The sequence below is a fragment of the Gorilla gorilla genome, chromosome 1, assembly GCF_029281585.2.
Source record: "Gorilla gorilla gorilla isolate KB3781 chromosome 1, NHGRI_mGorGor1-v2.1_pri, whole genome shotgun sequence".
NCBI classification, from domain to species: Eukaryota; Metazoa; Chordata; class Mammalia; order Primates; family Hominidae; genus Gorilla; species Gorilla gorilla.
The window spans coordinates 8614903-8635680 of NC_073224.2; the positions used below are offsets into that span (position 1 = coordinate 8614903).

The 20778-nt window shown below is 46.3% G+C and overlaps 1 protein-coding gene across 1 annotated transcript in view; it reads left to right on the plus strand.

Annotated features, from left to right (window-relative positions):
* Positions 1–20778, plus strand: part of LOC101149556 (kinesin-like protein KIF28P) — a 71481-nt gene that overhangs the window by 18695 nt on the left and 32008 nt on the right. The window contains 5 exon segments of the mRNA XM_031015372.3: positions 4489–4524; positions 9963–10187; positions 12623–12777; positions 17666–17777; positions 20149–20216. Coding sequence (XP_030871232.2) covers positions 4489–4524; positions 9963–10187; positions 12623–12777; positions 17666–17777; positions 20149–20216 — 596 coding nt within the window.

Genomic DNA, 20778 nt, shown 5'->3' on the forward strand with positions numbered 1-20778 from the left:
CATACTTCCCAACCATAGTACGCTCCCCCCCATACTCCCTTAACCACAATATGTTCCCCCTATACTCCCTTAACCACAATACATTCCCCCCATACTCTCCAACCACAGTACGCTCCCCCGCCACTCCCCAACCACAGTACATTCCCCCCACACTCCCCAACTACAGTACCTTCCCCCCACACTCCCCAACCACAACACGTTCCCCCACATACTCCCCAACCACAGTACATTCCCCCCACACTCCCCAACCACAACACGTTCCCCTCATACTCCCCAACTACAGTACGTTCCCCCCATACTCCCCAACCACAGTACGCTCCCCCGCCACTCCCCAACCACAGTATATTCCCCCCACACTCCCCAACCACAATACGTTCCCCCACATACTCCCCAACCACAGTACATTCCCCCCACACTCCCCAACCACAATACGTTCCCCCACATACTCCCCAACCACAGTACATTCCCCCCACACTCCCCAACCACAATACGTTCCCCCACATACTCCCCAACCACAGTACATTCCCCCCACACTCCCCAACCACAACACGTTCCCCTCATACTCCCCAGCTACAGTACGTTCCCCCCATACTCTCCAACCACAACACATTCCCCCTCATACTCCCCAACCACAGTACGCTCCCCCGCCACTCCCCAACCACAGTACATTCCCCCCACACTCCCCAACTACAGTACATTCCCCCCCATACTCCCCAACCACAATACGTTCCCCCACATACTCCCCAACCACAGTACATTCCCCCCATACTCCCCAACCACAACACGTTCCCCCCCATACTCCCTTAACCACACCCCATACTCTCCAACCACAATACGTTCCCCCACTACAGTACATTCCCCCCCATACTCCCTTAACCACCATACATTCCCCTACATACTCCCCAACCACAGTATGTTCCCCCCATACTCCCCAACCACAGTACGCTCCCCCGCCACTCCCCAACCACAGTACATTCCCCCCACACTCCCCAACCACAATACGTTCCCCCACATACTCCCCAACCACAGTACATTCCCCCCACACTCCCCAACCACAACACGTTCCCCTCATACTCCCCAGCTACAGTACGTTCCCCCCATACTCTCCAACCACAACACATTCCCCCCCATACTCCCCAACCACAGTACGTTCACCCCCATACTCCCCAATCACAGTACGTTCCCCCCAATACTCCCGAACCACAGTACGTTCCCCCCACTCCCCAACCACAGTACGTTCCCTCCCATACTCCCCAACCACAATACGTTCCCCCTATACTCCCCAACTACAGTACATTTCCCCTCTATACTCCCCAACCACAGTACACTCCCCCCCATACTCCCCAACCACAGTACGTTCCCCCCCATACTCCCCAACCACAATACGTTCCCCCCATACTCCCCAACTACAGTACATTTCCCCTCTATACTCCCCAACCACAGTACGCTCCCCCCCATACTCCCCAACCACAGTACGTTCACCCCCACTCCCCAACCACAGTACGTTCCCCCCAATACTCCCGAACCACAGTACGTTCCCCCCACTCCCCAACCACAGTACGTTCCCCCTCCATACTCCCCAACCACAGTACGCTCCCCCCCACTCCCCAACCACAGTACATTCCCCCCCATATACTCCCGAACCACAGTACGTTCCCCCCCATACTCCCCAACCACAATACGTTCCCCCCATACTCCCCAACCACAACACATTCCCCCCCATACTCCCCAACCACAGTACGTTCCCCCCCATACTCCCCAACCACAATATGTTCCCCCCATACTCCCCAACCACAATACTTTCCCCCATATACTCCCTACATTTAGGACAATGCTTATTATAACGTTTGGTTAAATCAATAATTGTTAACATCTTATTATTTTTTCTTAACAGTTTCTGCCTCAGGATTTAATTGTTAACATTTTAACTGCACAAGAATTGTTCACTGCTGCACCAGATAATGCATACATCCTTTCCACATTTTATTTTTCTTGGAATTTTTAATTGCCATTTTAATTAGGTTTACTTTTCTATAAATCTTTCTAAGTGCTCCAAATCACTGTCACATGCCCATTGACAAATCTTCTCCATATACTCAAACGTACTGGTACCATGATTTTTGGGGTCTCCTTCAGCAGGAGTCCTCAATTCTCCTACTACAATTTTATTAATTCTATTGGCACAATTTGGGGTACTGTTTCTACAGGGCTACCTCAACACTGTCATTCTGGAACTTGACTTCAGCCTTCATCTTCACTGGCTCCCCTGACTCCTGGATCCAATGTATTCTTCTTTCTTGATTTACTGTCTTTTTGCTGCAATTTCCTCAGAAAAGGTGCATCCAGAGTACTTTTTTGTTCATCCTTTGCACAACTGAAAATATCTTTTCGTACCTCCACACGTGATTGACATTTACCAGGAATGGAATTCTGAGAATATTGAAGGTCTCCATTATATTTTAAGTTCTAGTGTTGCAGCTGGGAAGTCGGCTACCATTCTGACCCCCAGTTCTTTGTATGCAACCTTTTTTGACAGTCAGTCTATCTCTCGCAGCCTTCAGGGTCTTCTCATTATCCTTGATGTTCTGATATCTTAATGATTCTTTTTTCATTTATCATGCTGGACACTTGGTAGACTTTTTCAATCTGGAGATTCCTGTCCTTCAGTTCTGGGAAACTTTTCTTATATTATTTATTATTTCATCTCCTGTATTTCTTGTTTTCCCTTTCTGAAATTCCTACTAATTGGATTTTGGGCCTCTTGTACTAATGTTCTAATTTTATGATCTTTTACAACCTATCTTGTATTTCTTGGTCTTTTCTTTTCTAAAAGAGATGGAGTCTCACTCTGTTGCCCAGGCTTGTCTTGAACTCCTGAGCTCAAGGGATCCTCCTGGCATCAGCCTGTCAAGTAGCTGGAATTCCAAGTGTCAGCCACCACTGGTCTTTTTTATTCTGCATTCTAGAAGATTCCCTTAATGATATTATAACTTTCCTGCATTTTTATTTCGGCTGTCATTCATAAATTTAATTTACAAGCACTTTCTTTTATTCTCCGGCAGTTCTTTTAAATAAAATGCTCTTTTTTTTCCATGGGTATAATTGGGTATAATTCTTTCTTTGAGGCTATTACTTCTAGGGCTTTAAAAAATATTTCTATGCTGAGCACGGTGGCTCATGCCTGTAATCCCAGCACTTTGAGAGGACGAGGGGGGCATATCACTTGAGGCCAGGAGTTCAAGACCCGCCTGAGCAAGACAACAAAATCCCGCCTCTACTAAAAATACGAAAGTTGGCTGGGTGTGGTGACATGATCTTCTAGTCCCAGCTACTCGGGAGGCTGAGGCAGGAGAATGGCTTGAGCCCAGCGGTTGAGGCTACAGTGAGCTGAGGTCGTACCACTGCATTTCCAGCCTGGGCGACAGCAGAACCTTGTCTTAAAAAAAATAAAAGAAAAGAAAAGAAAGAAAGAAAAAAACATTGCCTTGTACTCTCTCAGTCTGTTTTCCGAGTTCCTTCTTTCTACTTGTTTGCTTTGACCCCTCTCTCATATTGGAGACTTTCTCTGTCTGCTAATGCTTGGCCCTTTGCTCATTTTTAAACATGAGACACTCTTACATGGATATATTACACATAGAAAATAAAAATAAAAAAACATGAAATACACAGAAGCTAATAGGAAGCTCTGTGGCTGCACGGCCTGACAAGCAAGACTTACTGAGGGGTGACTCACAGACAAGCCAGCTTTTTCTTGGGGGAGGCGGGAAAATGCCAGTACTTGAGGCCTTTGCTCTAGACTAGAGCCATTCAGAGTCCCCCAGTCCTGCTTAAGAGGTGCGAGCTTGGCTAGCAGGAGTCCAAGAGCATAGCAGGGTGGAGACCAGTCTCTCTACACGTGTTCAGGTTGGGGCGTGAACATGAAAGAACCGCCTTTCTCTGTCCCTAGTCGAGACCAAAACACATATACTACTGTTTTGTATCTTTTTGTTGTTGTTGTTGTTTTGAGATGGAGCCTCACTCTGTCGCCCAGGCTGGAGTGCAGTGGCACGATCTCAGCTCATTGCAACCTCCGCCTCCCAGGTTCAAGAGACTCTCCTGCCTCAGCCTCCCAAGCAGCTGGGACTGCAAGCACCCGCCACCCTGCCTGGCTAATTTTTGTGTTTTTAGTGGAGGTAGGGTTTCACCATGTTGGCCAGGCTGGTCTCGAACTTCTGACCTCAGGTGATCTGCCGGCCTCGGCCTCCCAAAGTCCTGGGATTACAGGCTTGAGCCATCGCGCCCAGCCTATATCTGTTTTTAATTATAGTAAGAACTTCCTCCATATCATTATTTGAGAACCTCATATTGCACATTGAAACAGAGCTTTGCTTTATTTAGTATCAGCTTTTTCCCCATTATTCAACATTTATGTTGTTTCCCTATCACTTCTCTGCCCCCAAAATAACTGTTTCGAGAGAATATTTACTGTGTATGCTCTTCTCCATACAGGTTACGTTCAGTATGCTAGAAATTTACAATGAACAGGTAATAGAGATTTTTCTGACATGCAAATCTGGGCGACTCTGCAGCTCAGTGAACCTCTGGGACTCACGGTCGCCTGTCCTGCCTGTAAACTCTGGCCCGGCCTCAACCGCCCAGCCCCACCTACCTCTCCAACTTCATCAGCGTCCCCTTCTCTTCACACACAGAAGCGTTCCTCCTTTCCAGAGCACGTTCCCCTTTCTCGCATCTATCCTTTCTCTGCCTGGAGCACCGTTTCTGCCTTCTCTGTCCTTAAAGACACCACTGAACTTAAGATCCAGCTCAAGGTCAGCACCTCGCCCTGAAGCAGGTAGCTTCAGTCGGCATGACACTGTACAGGGATTGGCAAACTTTACCCGAGGAGGGCCGGGTAGTCAATAGTTCAGGCTTTGGGGGCCACACTGTCCCTGCTGCAGGCACTCAACTCTGCTGTCATAGTTCAAGAGAAGCCGTAGACGAGACATGAGAAGGTGCAACTGTGTATCAATGAAACTTTACTTATAGACACTAAATTTGAATGTTACATCATTTTCATATGTCACAAAACAGTACATTTGTTTCAGCCATTTAAAAACGTGAAAAATACTCAGAGCTCAAGGGTCAAAAGCAGGCGGTGGGCTGAATTCGGCTCACAGGCTGTGGTTCACCAGCTCCTGGAGAGTCGGAAGAGGATGGTTTCCAAGCCCAGCTCTCCTGTTTACCAGCCGTGTGACTTAGGAAACTCTTTTCATCTCAGAGCTCAGTTCGCATTTGCATAAGGAGAATTTAAAATAAGACGTTACATCTGAAGATGTACTCAATTTTTAAATATCTAACACTGCCTATCCAAAGCTGGATCTTCAGCATTTTTTTTCATTCTGCCCTTTCCCCTTGCACTTATTACATTGTACTGTAAAATTTTATTTACATAGCTGTATGTGATTTCCAAATAATGATTTCCTTTTGAATACTGTTTCATCTGCAAGACTTATGCAATATTCAGTCTAGAATGGGTGCTTCCTAGATGTTTGCTGAATGGATACATTGACAAATGTACCTGTAATTGTGGATTTCTTATGGTCAGAGGCCATATGCTAATAGTTTCAGTGGAACCCCAGAAACTATCCAAAGCCCTGGACCTCACTCCCTTTACTACCGAAGCCCTGGACCTCACTCCCTTTACTACCGAAGCCCTGGACCTCACTCCCTTTACTACCGAAGCCCTGGACCTCACTCCCTTTACTACCGAAGCCCTGGACCTCACTCCCTTTACTACCGAAGCCCTGGACCTCACTCCCTTTACTACCGAAGCCCTGGATCTTACTCCTTTACTACCGAAGCCCTGGACCTCACTCCCTTTACTACCGGGTTCTTCATGGGGAAGAACGGAGGGAAGGACATCTTATCATGGTCCACCTGCTGACACCCACTCATGATGATAATCTCTCTGGAATTCTGCTTCCTTATCTCTAAGTAAGAGAATCGGGGCCGCGCGCGGTGGCTCACGCCTGTAATCCCAGCACTTTGGGAGGCCAAGGCAGGCGGATCATGAGGTCAGGAGATCGAGACCATCCTGGCTAACACGGTGAAATCTGTCTCTACTAAAAATACAAAAAATTAGCCGGGTGTGGTGGCGGGCACCTGTAGTCCCAGCTACTCCAGAGGCTGAGGCAGGAGAATGGCGTGAACCTGGGAGGCGGAGCTTGCAGTGAGCCGAGATGGCACCACTGCACTCCAGCCTGGGTGACAGAGCAAGACTCTATCTCAAAAAAAAAAAAAAAAAAGAAAGAAAGAAAGAAAGAAAGAAAGAAAGAAAGAAAGAAAGAAAGAAAGAAAAGCAGAGAATGAGAATCGGGCATCTTAAGTTTCACTCGCGCCTGTGTGAAGAGACCACCAAGCAGGCTTTGTGTGAGCAACAAGGCTGTTTATTTCACCTGGGTGCAGGTGAGCTGAGTCCAAAAAGAGAATCAGCAAAGGGAGACGGGTGGGGCTGTTTTGTAGGATTTGGGTAGGTAGTAGAAAATTACAGTCAAAGGGGGTTGTTCTCTGGCTAGCAGGAGTGGGGGTCACAAGGTGCTCAGTGGGGGAGCTTTTGAGCCAGGATGAGCCAGGAGAAGGAATTTCACAAGGTAATGTCACCAGTTAAGGCAGGAACAGGCCATTTTCACTTTTGTGATTCTTCAGTTACTTCAGGTCATCTGGATGTATACGTGCAGGTCACAGAGGATATGATGGCTTAGCTTGGGCTCAGAGGCCTCAATCTGAGATCCTTTTCAGACTTCCTTTTTCTATCAGTTCTTTCAGCAGTCAATTAAATGAGGTCTGTTAAATATCCTTCATGTTTTAGACAGAATGCTAGACTCTGAGGATGAATAAAACCTAACATTTGATTCCTGCCCTGGAGCAGCTTAGTGGAGGATGCAACACTCACTGCAGAAAGTGACACAATGTTACGTGTGCGCAGGAGTGGCCCCGAGACCGAGGCGTGCGCAGGAGTGGCACCGAGACCGAGGTGTGTGCAGGAGTGGCACCGAGACCGAGGCCTGGAAGCGGGGATAGAGCTAATACCACCAGGACTCTTCCGTGTTGTTCGCAGAGGAGTTAGGCTGGGCCTTGAAACAGGGTCATGAGTTTGGTGAGGCAAAGAAGCGAGGGTGCAAGGTGCAAATAGAAATAGCAGCACTTCAGGCAGCAGGATGGGTATTTTAAATCATTAACACATGAGAGTTAGCATTTGTGGGTCAGGTGAGTGCCCTGTGTAGGGGGAGCAGGTATGTGGCCGCTGAGGGTAGGGTGAGCATCCGGGGATGAAGCCAAAGATGGCTGCCAAGAAGGAAAGTCCTTTAATGAGCAGGCAACGGAGAACCAAGCAAGGCTTCCAAACGGGGGAGTAAAATAATCAGGTCAGTGTTTTAGGTATTTCTCCAGGGGCAGAGTGAAGCTGTACTTGAAGGAGTACCAGACAGGGCAGAGCAGGGGTTAGGAGGCTCTCCATTGCCCAGGTGAGGGACGAGGTTGTGGTGATCTTTTTTTCCCTTTCTTTCCTTTTTGAAACAAGGTCTCTGTTGCTCAGGCTGGAGTACAGTGGCACGATCATAACTCACTGTAACCTTAAACTCCTGGGCTTGAGTGATCCTCCTACCTCAGCCTCCAAGTAGCTGGAGCTACAGGTGCACACTACCATGCCCAGCTAATTAAAAAAAAAAAAAACAATTTGTGGAGACAGGGTGTCACTGTGTTGCCCAGGCTGGCCTCGAACTCCTGGCCTCGGGTAATCTTCCTGCCTTGGCCTCCCAAAGGATTACAGGCAGGAGCCACCGCACCCGGCCCATTGTCACTCTTGATCTCCAGGCATAACTTGGAGGGTCCTGCTGCCAGCAGCAAGTCCCTGTACTTCATTCCATCCAGATAAACCTACTTGCCTTTTTTCTAATAAGCCTTATTCAGTCATATCTTCAGTCTGAGATGCCACTTCCTATCATTTCTATCACTCAGGGGAAATTACAGAAAGTCTTCCTAGCTAAGGCAGCCGTTGTCCCCATTTTGATGTTTTATCTCCGGCACCTTATGTCTGTTATCCTAATTTTGCTTCCCCCAAACTTCAATCTGCGATCTTGGCTGGACTCTAGGAATTAAAGCCACAGACACTCGAGCTCAGGAAGAGCTTGGAGATCATTTAATCTGTCCTCCTAGAAGGAGAACACTGGGAATGTCAGAGACTCTCCAAAGGTCTCACATGTTGGAGGCAGAACTGGGACTAAGAAGCCAGGTCTGATTCTCAGTCTGGGTTGCTCTGCACCACGTAACACAGACTGCTCCGACTCTGCTGGGACCCCAGCATGACTCTACTTGGCCTTCTCAGCATGGCTTTTTTGAGAGCAAGGGGACATGGGAATTCTCCTAAGGCCCTGGTGTAAGCATCATCACACAAACCTCCCATAATAAAATCCAAAGAATTACCCAGATTTTCTGGTTTGGTTAGGCTGTTGCAAATACGGGGGTTTTGTTTGTTTGTTTGTTTGAGACGGAGTCTCACTCTGTCACCCAGGCTGGAGCGCAGTGGCGTGATCTCAGCTCACTGCAATCTCCGCCTCCCGGGTTCAAGTGATTCTCCTGCCTCAGCCTCCTGAGTAGCTGGGACTACAGGTGCCCGCCAACATGCCCGGCTAATTTGTTTTGTATTTTTAGTAGAGACGGGGTTTCACCATCTTGGCCAGGCCGGTCTCGAACTCCTGACCTCAAATGATCCACCAGCCTCAGCCTCCCAAAGTGCTGGGATTACAGGTGTGAGCCACCGTGCCTGGCCACAAATACTGTTGAGACTGAATAAGTTTCCCTTGGAAGTAGAGATCTCAGGGCAGTGGTATTTGTTGTGCCATGACTTAACCTAGGCAGAATGTGTCTTCTGCGTATATTAGGTACTTTGAACATTACTAACTTCTAATTATTTTTATTTATCACTGTTCTCAGTAAAGTAAGACTTCATTACTTTGTAATACAGAATTTAGAAAGAGGCCATGGTGGTTTATTTTTCTATTATCTGCAAAGGAGTTGCTAATGAAATAGAGTTAACGAGATTGCTAAGAGAATATTTATGTTAATAAGAGAACAATGCGTTCAAGTGCAAAAACGTCAGAAGCACCTATTTATAGACAGACCGCTGTGGATACCTACTCACATGCCCCATCACGCTGCAAAGACAGCTTCCCCGGCCCCCCGGTGCAGTGAACTAAGTGTCAGGTGTTAGCCCAGCTCCAGTTGCATTGTGCATGCAATGAGCATCGTGCGTGCTCTGCGTCAGGAACTGTGAGGATCCACTGGTAAAAAGACACCCACCCTTAGGGAACTCAGTCTGGTTGGAGTGGTCTAGATATATACCTGACAACAATAAAACTGTATTTCTAAAAGATAATATATATATATTTTTTACTTAAAAAGAAAAGCCGGCCAGGTGCAGTGGCTCACACCTGTAATCCCAGCACTTTGGGAGGCAGAGGTGGGCAGATCACCTGAGGTCAGGAGTTTGAGACCAGCCTGGCCCACATGGTGAAACCCTGTCTCTACTAAAAATACAAAAAGTAGCCAGGCATGATGGTGCATGCCTATAACCCGAGCTACTTGGGAGGCTGAGGCAGGAGAATCACTTGAACCAGGGAGGCGGAGGTTGCGGTGAGCTGAGATCATGCCACTGCACTCCAGCCTGGGCAACAAAAGCAAAACTCTGTCTTGGGAAAAAAAAAAAAAAAAGCATGCGTCTGACTTTACTAATTACAGCAGTCTTCCTATCCTTTTGCTTGTAATTTCCCTATTTCTTACTTCGCTAAATTATGAAATACCTACAGAAATTTATCCATTCATCCAATAACTATTATTGAGCATCTATATAGGCAGAGATACAGCAGTGAAGTAAACAACAATCCCTGCCTTCCTGAAGTTTATATTATTTGTTCTATTTTCTATAGATAAGAGATTTACTGTCCAGAACCAAAAAACCTGGTGGGCTTAGAGTAAGGGAAGATCAACAGCTGAGATTTTACGTGGAAGGCCTGAAGTTGGTACCCTGTGAGAACTATGCCCAAATTGAAAGGCTGATGGAACAAGGAACAAAAATAAGGACCACGGCTTCCACCAACATGAATGCCAGCAGCAGCCAGTCTCACTTGGTCATCACCATCCAGTTCAAGCAGGTGAGAGCTGAGTGGACGCCACTGTCCCGATCTCCAGACAAGGCCACTCTGCAGAAGGCTACCCCTGGTATAATGGGCTGGTGGGATCTTCACACAAGGCCGCTCTGCGAAAGGCTCCCCCTGCGGAAGGCTCCTCCTGGTGGGATCTCCACACAAGGCTGCTCTGAGGAAGGCTCCCCCTGCGGGAGGCTCCCCCTGGTGGGATCTCCACACAAGGCTGCTCTGTGGAAGGTTCCCCCTGGCATAATGGGCTGGTGGGTATTATAGGATCCTGCAGATTTGACCTATGGATGAAGGTGGCTTTTCCAACCACAGCATATAGAGCCAGAAACAGGAAAAGGGGACGTGTGTGCCCTTCTCCTGCCTCCCTCCCACCTCAATGGTCACACCCCACCCAGCCTAAGTGAGCCTACCAGAGGCCCAAAGTGCCCACAGGAGTAAGAGCTGTTTTCCCTCAAGTATATTCCGGTGCTTGGAGGAATAAGCTTTGACCCCAGTTTGATCAAGGAGCAAATTGTGAAGGTATGACAGTGTCTCCATGGTTTATCCTGGAGAACTGTATCAGCAGCACATCTGTACATTACCACCACGAGACCAGCCTTCAGACCCACGAGCCTGAGGACCACCAGGTACTGAAGTACCCCTTCCATGCGTGGATGCACCAAGTTTTTTGTTTTTTTTGAAATGGAGTTTTGCTCTTGTTGCCCAGGCTGGAGTGCAATGGCATGATCTCAGCTCACTGCAACCTCTGCCTCCCAGGTTCAAGCAATTCTCCTGCCTCAGCCTCCCAAGTAGCTGGGACTACAGGCATGCATGACCATGCCTTGCTAATTTTGTACTTTTAGTAGAGACGGGGTTTCTCCATGTTGGTCAGGCTGGTCTTGAACTCCCGACCCCACGTGATCTGCCCACCTCGGCCTCCCAAAGTGCTGGGATTACAGGCGTGGGCCACCGCGCCTGGCCGCACCAAGATAAGTTCTTTGGAACCAAGCAATGCATATAGCATTCCACTAACTAGAATCTTTGATCAACTAGAGCACACTTTGATTCTCCGTACCAGTACCTCAGTGGACATCAGAGAGTGATCACTACAGTGCCACCAATTTGATCTAGAAATGGCTATTCACAAATCCTGGGTCAATGTTACACATAGCTATGATCCTACCACCTCTGTCCCATAAGTCATAGTACCAGTAATAGAACAGTAATCAATGAAAAGAATCCCGTTCTATGCAGGAATAAGGGGAAAACACGGGACTGTGGTCAAGTCTGGATGCCTCTGTTCACCAGCTCTAAGACTTTGGGAAATAGCCTCTGAGCCTCAGTTTCCTGTTCTGTAAGACAAGACGAGACACTGTCCTTGCAGTAATGTCAGGAAGCTTGAATAAGATAGTGCATTTTAAGGAACTTTGTAAACTTTTAAGTACTATTCACTTGATTTCACAATGTTAGTACAATTCATCAACTTTATATATGGTTCGTCCTGCTGCTTTTTTAACTTGATATTTTAGAGCCAAGTGAAGAAATCAGCTAGGAAAAAAGGAGTGAAGAGAGTTAGCACCTTACTCTGTTTATTGGGGTCAGTAGTGATATTAACACCTGCTATTGTATGCCAGGCACGTGCTAGAACCATTATCTCTACGATCTTTAACCCTCATAACATCTCAGGAATGTGTTTCTATCACTGGTTTACCACTGTGAAAGTTGAAACTCTGAAAAGGTAAGTCATTTGCGCATAGTCATGGAGCCAGCAAAGGAATCCGTAGGATTCTGAAGTAGGTGTTCTTTCCACATGACCACACAGTCCTGAACATCTACTTATTTTGCAGATTTCATAGTTTTATATTTTAAGAATGTATTGATCGTAGAAATAATGGAGCACTAATTGGTATCTACTGTCTTATTGGAAAGGAGATTTACAGACTTGGGAAGAGGAGACTGAGACATTTTATTGTAAAACGTCATCGTAGAGAATGGCATTTTATGTTGCAGATTTTATGTTTTTTCAGTCTGAAATACAATGAAAAGAACTACTTAAGGCCAGGCACGGTGGCTCATGCCTGTAATCCCAGCACTTTGGGAGGCCGAGGGTGGGTGGATTGCTTGAGATCAGGAGTTCGAGACCAGCCTGGCCAATATGGTGAAACCCTATCTCTACTAAGGATACAAAAATTAGCCAAGTGTGGTGGCAGGCACCTGTAGTCCCAGCTATGCAGGAGGCTGAGGCAGGAGAATCACTTGAACCTGGGAGGCGGAGGTTGCAGTGAGCCAAGATCATGCCACTGCACTCCAGCCTGGGAGACATAGTGAGACTCCGTCTCAAAAAAAAAAAAAAAAAAAAAAAAAAGGCCACTTAACATGTCAAGGGGAGTGCCCGCCCATGCAGCCTGCCACCTCCCTAATACTGTGGCATGACCTGTGACGCTTTTCTCTAGGTTTTCCTAGACAGAGATCTCACCAAACAATCCAGTATTAATTTGGTGGACCTGGCAGGAAGTGAGAGGCAGAAATCTTCAGGATCTGAAGGAGACAGACTGAAGGAAGGATCACGCGTTAACTTAAGTTTAACCAATTTGGGAAGTGTTATCAGGTAAATAATCAGTGGACAGGTATTTGTGTTATAAAAACGACCTCAGGTATGAAAAACTGGATTAATGATAACCCTTGGTTCATGATCCGCTGGCATCACTGGCTCATGCCTGGGCCGCCTATATTTATTTTAAACCAATTACTTTATTTTTCAATAGAGTAACACTAATAAAACTGCCATCCAACCCGAGAACTAGCTGGTGTTCCCCTCCTATGCTCCCCTTGGAGGTAACCATCGTCTTGAATTTTATGTTCTCTCCCCCTCAGCTCCCTCCTTCCTGGTTTTATCACATGTGAATATTATTGTTTAGTAGCTCTCATTTTTGAACTGTATAAAAAGGAAATTCCATTTTGTCTTCTGGAACTTCTTAAAATTTTCTCATTAAGGTATAAACTACAGTAAAGTACATAAATCCTACACGTTCAGCACAATAAGCTTGTATAGATGTATATACCTCCATAATTATCATCCAGATCAGAATATAACACATTTCCAAAACCCGCCCAGCTCTTCATACTCCCTCCCCGTTGACACTCCCACCAGAAGAAATGGACCTTTGTCATTATAGATTAGATATGCCTAATTGTAGTTATTTTCGTATAAATGCAATCATTTATATGAGGTTACGGCTTAACCTTCTGGATTCTTTCACCAAGGATTGTGTCTATGATATTAATCAAAGTTGTTTCATGTACCAATTATTATTTTCATTGTTATGCAATATATCAGTGTATGAATATATCATAATTTATTTATCCATTCTCCAATTGATGGGCATTTAGCTTATTTCCAGGTTTGGGCTGTTTTAAAGTTGCTGTGAACGTTTTTATATGTGTATTTTGCGGAAAATAGTCACTCATTTTTCTTGGGTATGTAGGCAGGAGTAGAACTGCGAGGACTTGCTTTTAGACTGAACACTACTAACAATATCTATCCACACTATGTTATACCTAGAGTGAGTTTTCCATTCTTTCACTCAACATTGTCTATGAGATTCTTCCATGTTGTTACATGTAGCAATCATTGTTTTTCATTGTTGCATAGCATTCCATAGTGGGAATGTGCCACAATTTATTCATTCTCGATTGGCATTTTGATTGTCCCCACTTTGTTTTTTGCTATGATAAGTAGTGCTATTATGAACATTCCTGTGCAAATCATTGGGTATTAACACAGTCATGCACCGCTTAACAATGGGGATATCGGCTGGGCGCGGTGGCTCACGCCTGTAATCCCAGCACTTCGGGAGGCCGAGGCAGGTGGATCACCTGAGGTCGGGAGTTTGAGACCAGCCTGACCAACCTGGAGAAGCTCTGTCTTTACTAAAAATACAAAATTAGCCAGGCCTGGTGGTACATGCCTATAATCCCAGCAACTCGGGAGGCTGACGCAGGAGAATCACTTGAACCCGGTAGGTGGAGGTTGCAGTGAGCCGAGATCATGCCATTGCACTCCAGCCTGGGTGACAAGAGTGAAACACAGTCTCAAAAAAACAAAACACAACAAAACAAACAAACAACAACAACAAAAACAATGGCAATATGGAGGCCAAGGTGGGCAGATTACTTGAGCCAAGGAAGTTGAGACCACCATGGGTAACGTGGCGAAACCCCGGCTCTACAAAAAATTTAAAAATTAGCCAGATGTGGTAGTACCTGCCTGTAGTCCCAGTTACTCAGGAGGCTGAGGTGGGAGGATCACTTGAGTCCAGGAGGCAGAGGTTGCAGTGAGCTGTGATTATGCCACTGCACTCCAGGCTGGGTGACACAGTGAGGCCCTGGCTCAAAACAAGACAAAACAAACAAAAAACCAATGGGAATTTGTTCTCAGAAATGCATCAGTAGGCGGTTTTGTTGTGTAAACATCATAGAGTGCACTTACACAAACCTAGACGGCATTGCCTATGGAGCACCAAGGCTATTTGTGGTAAAAGATTGCTCCCAGCTGAGCTTATACCACAGTGTAGCATGTAACTGTGCTGAATCCCACAGGCACCTGTAACATAACAGTAAGTACTTGTGTATCTAAACATAGAAAAGATACAGTAAAAATATGGTATTTTCATCACGGCTGTGTATACAGCCTGTCGTTGACCAACACATGGTTATGGGATATATGACTGTATTAAAGTTTGAGTATAGACAATAACTAAAATTGTTGGGTTAGAAGGTGTATGAATACCCAATTTGGAAAGATGTTAACAAACTTTTCCAAAATAGTTGGACCAATTTACGTTCCCAGCAGCAATGTATTAGATATCGGATTGATCTACATCTTTTCTAAGACTTGATGTTATCAGATTTCTTTATATTTACCAATTAAATTGGTGCAAATAAATCTTACTATGGTCTTGATATTCCTGGTTACTAACGAGTTTAAGCATCTTTATATGTTTCTTAGCAATATATTTCCTCTTGCAATGCCTGTTATTTTTTTCTATTATTCTCGAGTTACTGCTTTTGTATTGACTTGTAGGCATTCTTTACATATTATTATTTTCTCAAGTAAACGTATTGTAAGTATCTCTACCAGTTAGTAGCTTGTCTTTCCACTTTAAGGTGTTTGTTGATGAGCAGAAGTTATGATTATGGTTTATGCTTTGCATTTGTTTCCTGTTTAAGAAAATTAGAGTTAGAAAGGTAACCACCTATATTACATTAAGTTCCTATCGGTCCGGAGTTGATTTCTGTGTTTGATGTAAGGTAGGCATCCTTTTCATCCTTTTTCCTTATAGATTACCAATCTTTCCAGTTTCATTTGTTGAGTAGTCCCTCCTTCCCCCAGTGATCGTCTATATGCTTTTCGCTTTTTTTTTTTTTTTTTTTTTTTGGAGACAGAGTCTTGCTCTGTCACCCAGACTGGAGTGCAATGGCGCGAACTCCATTCACTACAACCTCTGCCTTCCAAGCTCAACCGATCTTCCCGCCTCGGCCTTCTGAGTAGCTGGGATTACAGCATGCACCACCATGCCCAGCTAATTTTTGTAGCCTTTGTAGAGATGGGGTTTCACCACGTTGCCCAGGTTGATCTTGAACTCCTGGGCTCAAGTGTTTCTCCCTCCTCGGCCTGCCAAAGTGCTGGGATTACAGGTGTGAGCCACTGTGCCCGGCTAATATATACTTAACTCTGTTTCTTGGCTCTTAAATCTGTGGTCAAAGTCTAAATGTAATAAATTCTCCTGGATAATACAAGACTCTTCATCCTACATATGTGATTGTTATGTATTTCAATTCCATTCTTCCTTCACCCAAAAGACATCATCACTGTTTTACACAGTGTTCATTCACATTTATCTTTTTTTAAGTGTATTCATTCTTGTACCTCAGAGCTGCTATCCAAGATCAGTTGCCTTCTGGTTGAAGTGTATTATTCAGGGTTTCCTTTAGTGATAATCTGCTGGTGGCAATCTGTTTTTGTTAGGTTGAAATATCTTTATTTTTACCTCATTTATTTTTTTGAGACAGGGTCTCACTCTGTCACCCAAGCTGGAGTGCAGTGGTACAATCACAGCTCACTCCAGCCTCTACCCCACCAGGCTCAAGCAATCCTCTCACCTCAGCCTCCCAAGTAGCTGGGACCACAGGCGTGTTCCACCACATCCAGATAATTTTTGTATTTTTTTGTAGAGACAGGGTTTCTCCACAGTGCCCAGGCTGGTCTCGAACTCCTAAGCTCAAGCTATGCTCCCGTCTTGGTCTCCCGAAGTGCTGGGATTACAAATCTGAGCCTCCGCGCCCAGCCAGCTCATTCTTAAAAAGATATTTTTGCTGGGTATGGAATTTTAGATGGGTAGTAGTTTCTTTCCACACAGAAAGAATTCTATTGTCAACTGGTTGTCTAACTGCTTTTTCTTGAAGATAATCTGTCTTTTTTCCCCCAGCTGCTTTTAAGCTTTTCTCTTTGTTTTTGGTGTTCTCCAGTTTCACTATGTTGTTGCATCCGAGTGTAAACCTATTTCTTTTCCTCCTCTTTGGAAGCCCTTGGCCTTCATGACTTTATGGAGTAGTGATTTTTTTTGTGTGTGTGACGGAGTCCCTGCCCAGGCTGGAATGCAATGGCACAATCTTGGCTCACTGCAACCTCCGCCTCCTGGGTTCAAAGGATTCTCCTGCCTCAGCCTCCTGAGTAGCTGGGACTACAGGTACGCACCACCACGCCCGGCTAATTTTTTTGTATTTTTAGTAGAGACGGGGTTTCATCATGTTGGCCAGGCTGGTCTTGAACTCCTGACCACAAGTGATCTGCCCACCTCAGCCTCCCGAAGTGCTGGGATTACAGGATTACAGGCTGAACCACCGTGCCCGTCCTGTTTGTGGTTATAATTTCTCACGGGTGGGATTTCCCTGCACTCTTCCCCGCTCTCTTCAGTGCCAACACTGCTTTCTTTGTGGCCCCTGGAGCAGGGCAGGGGCTTCTCACTCACTCCTATCCTGAGGCTGTGGTCAGATGAGGTCCTAACTTTATGGGATCTTAAGGCAGCATGAGAGAGAGAGGCAAGAAAAGACCCTAAAACTACCCCCCAAACCTATCTGCACACTGCCAGGCCTGGCACCTCCTTCCTTGAATTGCAGCTCATTCTCTACCCACAAACTATGGTAGCCTGCAGGCTCTTCGTGTTTTCCTCGCAGGTGTGGGTGTGTTTGTTCCTCAGACCTGGGCTTCCTTCTCTAGGTTATGGCTTCTCTAGGGTTTATTTTGGAGGAGTCAGGCCCGTGGTTAGCTAGCTTACTCCAGCATCGATGACAGAAGGCATCTCTACTATTGGATATGATCGTCAGGCTTATGCGGCCAAAGAGGGGATGTGGGAGCCATTTCCAACTTATCCCAAGGGAGGTGGATTTCTTCCTGAGGCATTCTTTTTCTGTCTTGAATCTTCTTTTTCTTTCAGTGTTCTGGCTGATGCAGCTATGGGGAAGAAGGTCTTGCACATTCCATACAGAGATTCTGTTCTGACCAAACTGCTCCAGTCAGCTCTGGGTGGGAACAGCAGAACCGCTTTGGTAAAATAGCTTTCTTACAACATTTCACACTGATTCTGCTATTATAGTTGTTATTGTTGTTGCTGTTGTGATTAAATTATTCCCAATACACCTGTAATATAACACAGGACTTTGCATTGACCTAGGCTAGCAATTTTTTTTTTTTTTTTTTTTTTTTAGACGGAGTCTTGCTGTGTCACCCAGGCTGGAGTGCAGTGGCGCAGTCTCGGCTCACTGCAAGCTCTGCCTCCCAGGTTCAAGCGATTTTCCTGCCACAGCCTCCCGAGTAGCTGGGGCTACAGACGCATGCACCTGGCTATTTTTTTTTTTCTTTTTAGTAGAGACTGGTTTTCACTGTGTTGGCCAGGGTTGAACTCCTGATCTCAGATGATCCACCTGCCTCGGCCTCTCAAAGTTCTGGGATTACAGGCATGAGCCACTGCACCTGGCCTTGTTTGGTTCCCCCCTCAGGACTAACAAATGATGACCTACCATTATCTCGTAACTTCTGGTACTCTAGTACAATGTTCAAACAATGTTTCTGTATTACTAATTTTTAAATTTATTCTTTTCTGTAGTTTAAGTTCTCTACAAGGAATATATGTTACTTTTATTATCAGGAAAAAAACTAGTACCATTAAAAAAAAAAAAACAACTAGCAATGTCATGTTATTCTAAGTTAGCAGTCATCCCCGGCAAGGCTGGAAATCAGTGTGACTGTGTGTTCACCCTGGAGAGCAGCTGCACTGCGTTATCTCAGCAAAGGCTCTGGAATCCCATTATGGAATGTTTGCCAAGTAGGTACAGTGTGGAATGTGTTAAAATCAGGACTCTGCTCTTCTGCTTCAGCTGCAGGGAGGGACAAAATGGGGTGAACTCTGCCCCCAGCCTGGCGCTGGCCTCCACTCTGCTGTCCTGCTTAGGAGAGAAATCCTCCCTGTTGGGACCAGTTACATGCATTTCTCTCCAAAATCCACAGTAAAACACAACCTTACTCTTTATCACTCAATCCTGACCAGTTTCAATACTTCATTTTAAAGTTTTTCTGGTTGTCAGTTACCTGTGGGCCTCAACGGGACATCCCCCCAAAAACCTGGGACACAAGAAGGCCTGTAAGATGCTCTTTGAACGTTAACCTACAACATTCACCTAGTGGGTCTCAGCAGATGTGTGCCAAGCCACCGAGACGCCCAGACCTGCAAGACTCGACAGGGGCTGCCTGAGGGCAGTGCAGTGCTTTAACAAAGGAGCGTGCTCGGGAGAGGCCGAGGGTGGGTATCCATCATCTCGGGAACCCACAAGCTTTAACAAAGGAGCATGCTCGGGAGAGGCCGAGCATGGGCATCCATTATCTCAAGAAGCAAAGAGAACAGAGGACCTGCAAGGCCGACAGCCAAGCTCTCCAGTCTCTATGGCGCCAATCCCAGTTTTAACACAAATGTCTTACAGCCTTAATTTTTAGTGGTGATAAAAATCCACCTGAAAATATTGCCATGATGATTAAATGAGATGGCGTAACCGAACAAGCTTTAAAAGCTGTGAAGTTAGACAAATGTAAATAATTCCCGGGCTCCCAGAGCTCTGGGTCCCGGGCCTCCCGGCCCACAGAGGATGTGCTGCCACATGGCAGCTGCCACAGCCACCCTCAGCCACCCTCAGTGACCTGCCCACCCAATCATCACTAAGTTTGCTTCTGAGTTGAAAACTTTTCTGAATTCTGGAACAATCAATCCAAAGTCAGGGCCAGGCACAATGGCTCATACCTGTAATCCCAGCAATTTGGGAGACTGAGGTGGGCATATCCCTTGAGCCCAGGAGTTCAACGCCAGCCTGGGCAACACAGAGAGACCCTGTCTCTACAAAAAACACAAAAATTAGCCGAGTGTGGTGGTGCATGCCTGTAGTCCCAGCTACTCTGGAGGCTGAGGCGGGAGGACCACCTGAGCCCAATAAGTCAAGGCTGGGAGCCATGATTGCTCCACCACACTCCAGCCAGGGTGACAGAGTGAGACCCTGTCTCAAAAAAATGTAAGTATAAATAAAGTCAACAGCCAGACTTGAAACCATACAAGTGGCTGTCACGAAACGAGCAAGGTCTCTGTGAGACTAACATTCAGCCGTCACTCAGGCCCCTGAGGGAGTCCACGGAGGACTCAGTCCCGAGGGCGGTCAGTCTCACAGCTGGCAGCACAGGTATGAGTTAGGCAGGGGTGGGTTCGAGCCCCAGTTCAGCAAGTGGCCTCAGGCATCCCTCTAAGCCACCATTTCTAAACTGTAAAGTTGGAACAATATCATAAATTACAAGATGCCAAACTGCCCTGTGAATACGAGCTGCTTTAATAACAATAAACTCCTCTATAAGTAACAAAGTCTGAAAGGGCTGTTTTCACAGATCGCAGCCGTAAGTCCAGCTGACATCTGCTATGAGGAAACTCTATCGACATTAAGATATGCGGAAAGGTACGTCTGTGAATATTTATCATCCATGGTGGTTCTACGTTCTAAATCTAGCAAAGTCTGTCAGTGCTCTTAGACTGCAGGGGTTGGCATTGGGAAGGGGGTCCAGGAGGAAAACAAAACGACCTGAGAGAGAGGAATGAAAGTAACTAAAACACGAGGGAAAGAATGGAGACCCGGAGCCTCAGGGCAGGGCTGTGTCACTGGGTCCTGGATGGGAGCAGAACTGGGGGCTCAGGGATGGGGGCGGCACGGATGCTGGTCCCGATGTGATTGGTTTGATCTGTCCCTGTATTTTCCTGCCGAATAGCACGGCTATTCACAGCTTTCTCCTTTTGTCACACAGGGCATGGTGCCAGGCATGGGGATTTTTGTGCTAATGACAAATGAAGATGAGCTCTGTAAGCGACAGCTCCTCGGTCAGAGCCACTTGCTGGGCAGCCCTGCAGCCCCTGCACAGACCAGCTCTCCACACTGTCAGTTACCGCACTTCCCAGGGTCCACTCTGCACACTGCAGTCTGTGGAGGTGGCCTAATGGCCGCAGAAGTCACCAGGGAGGGAGGG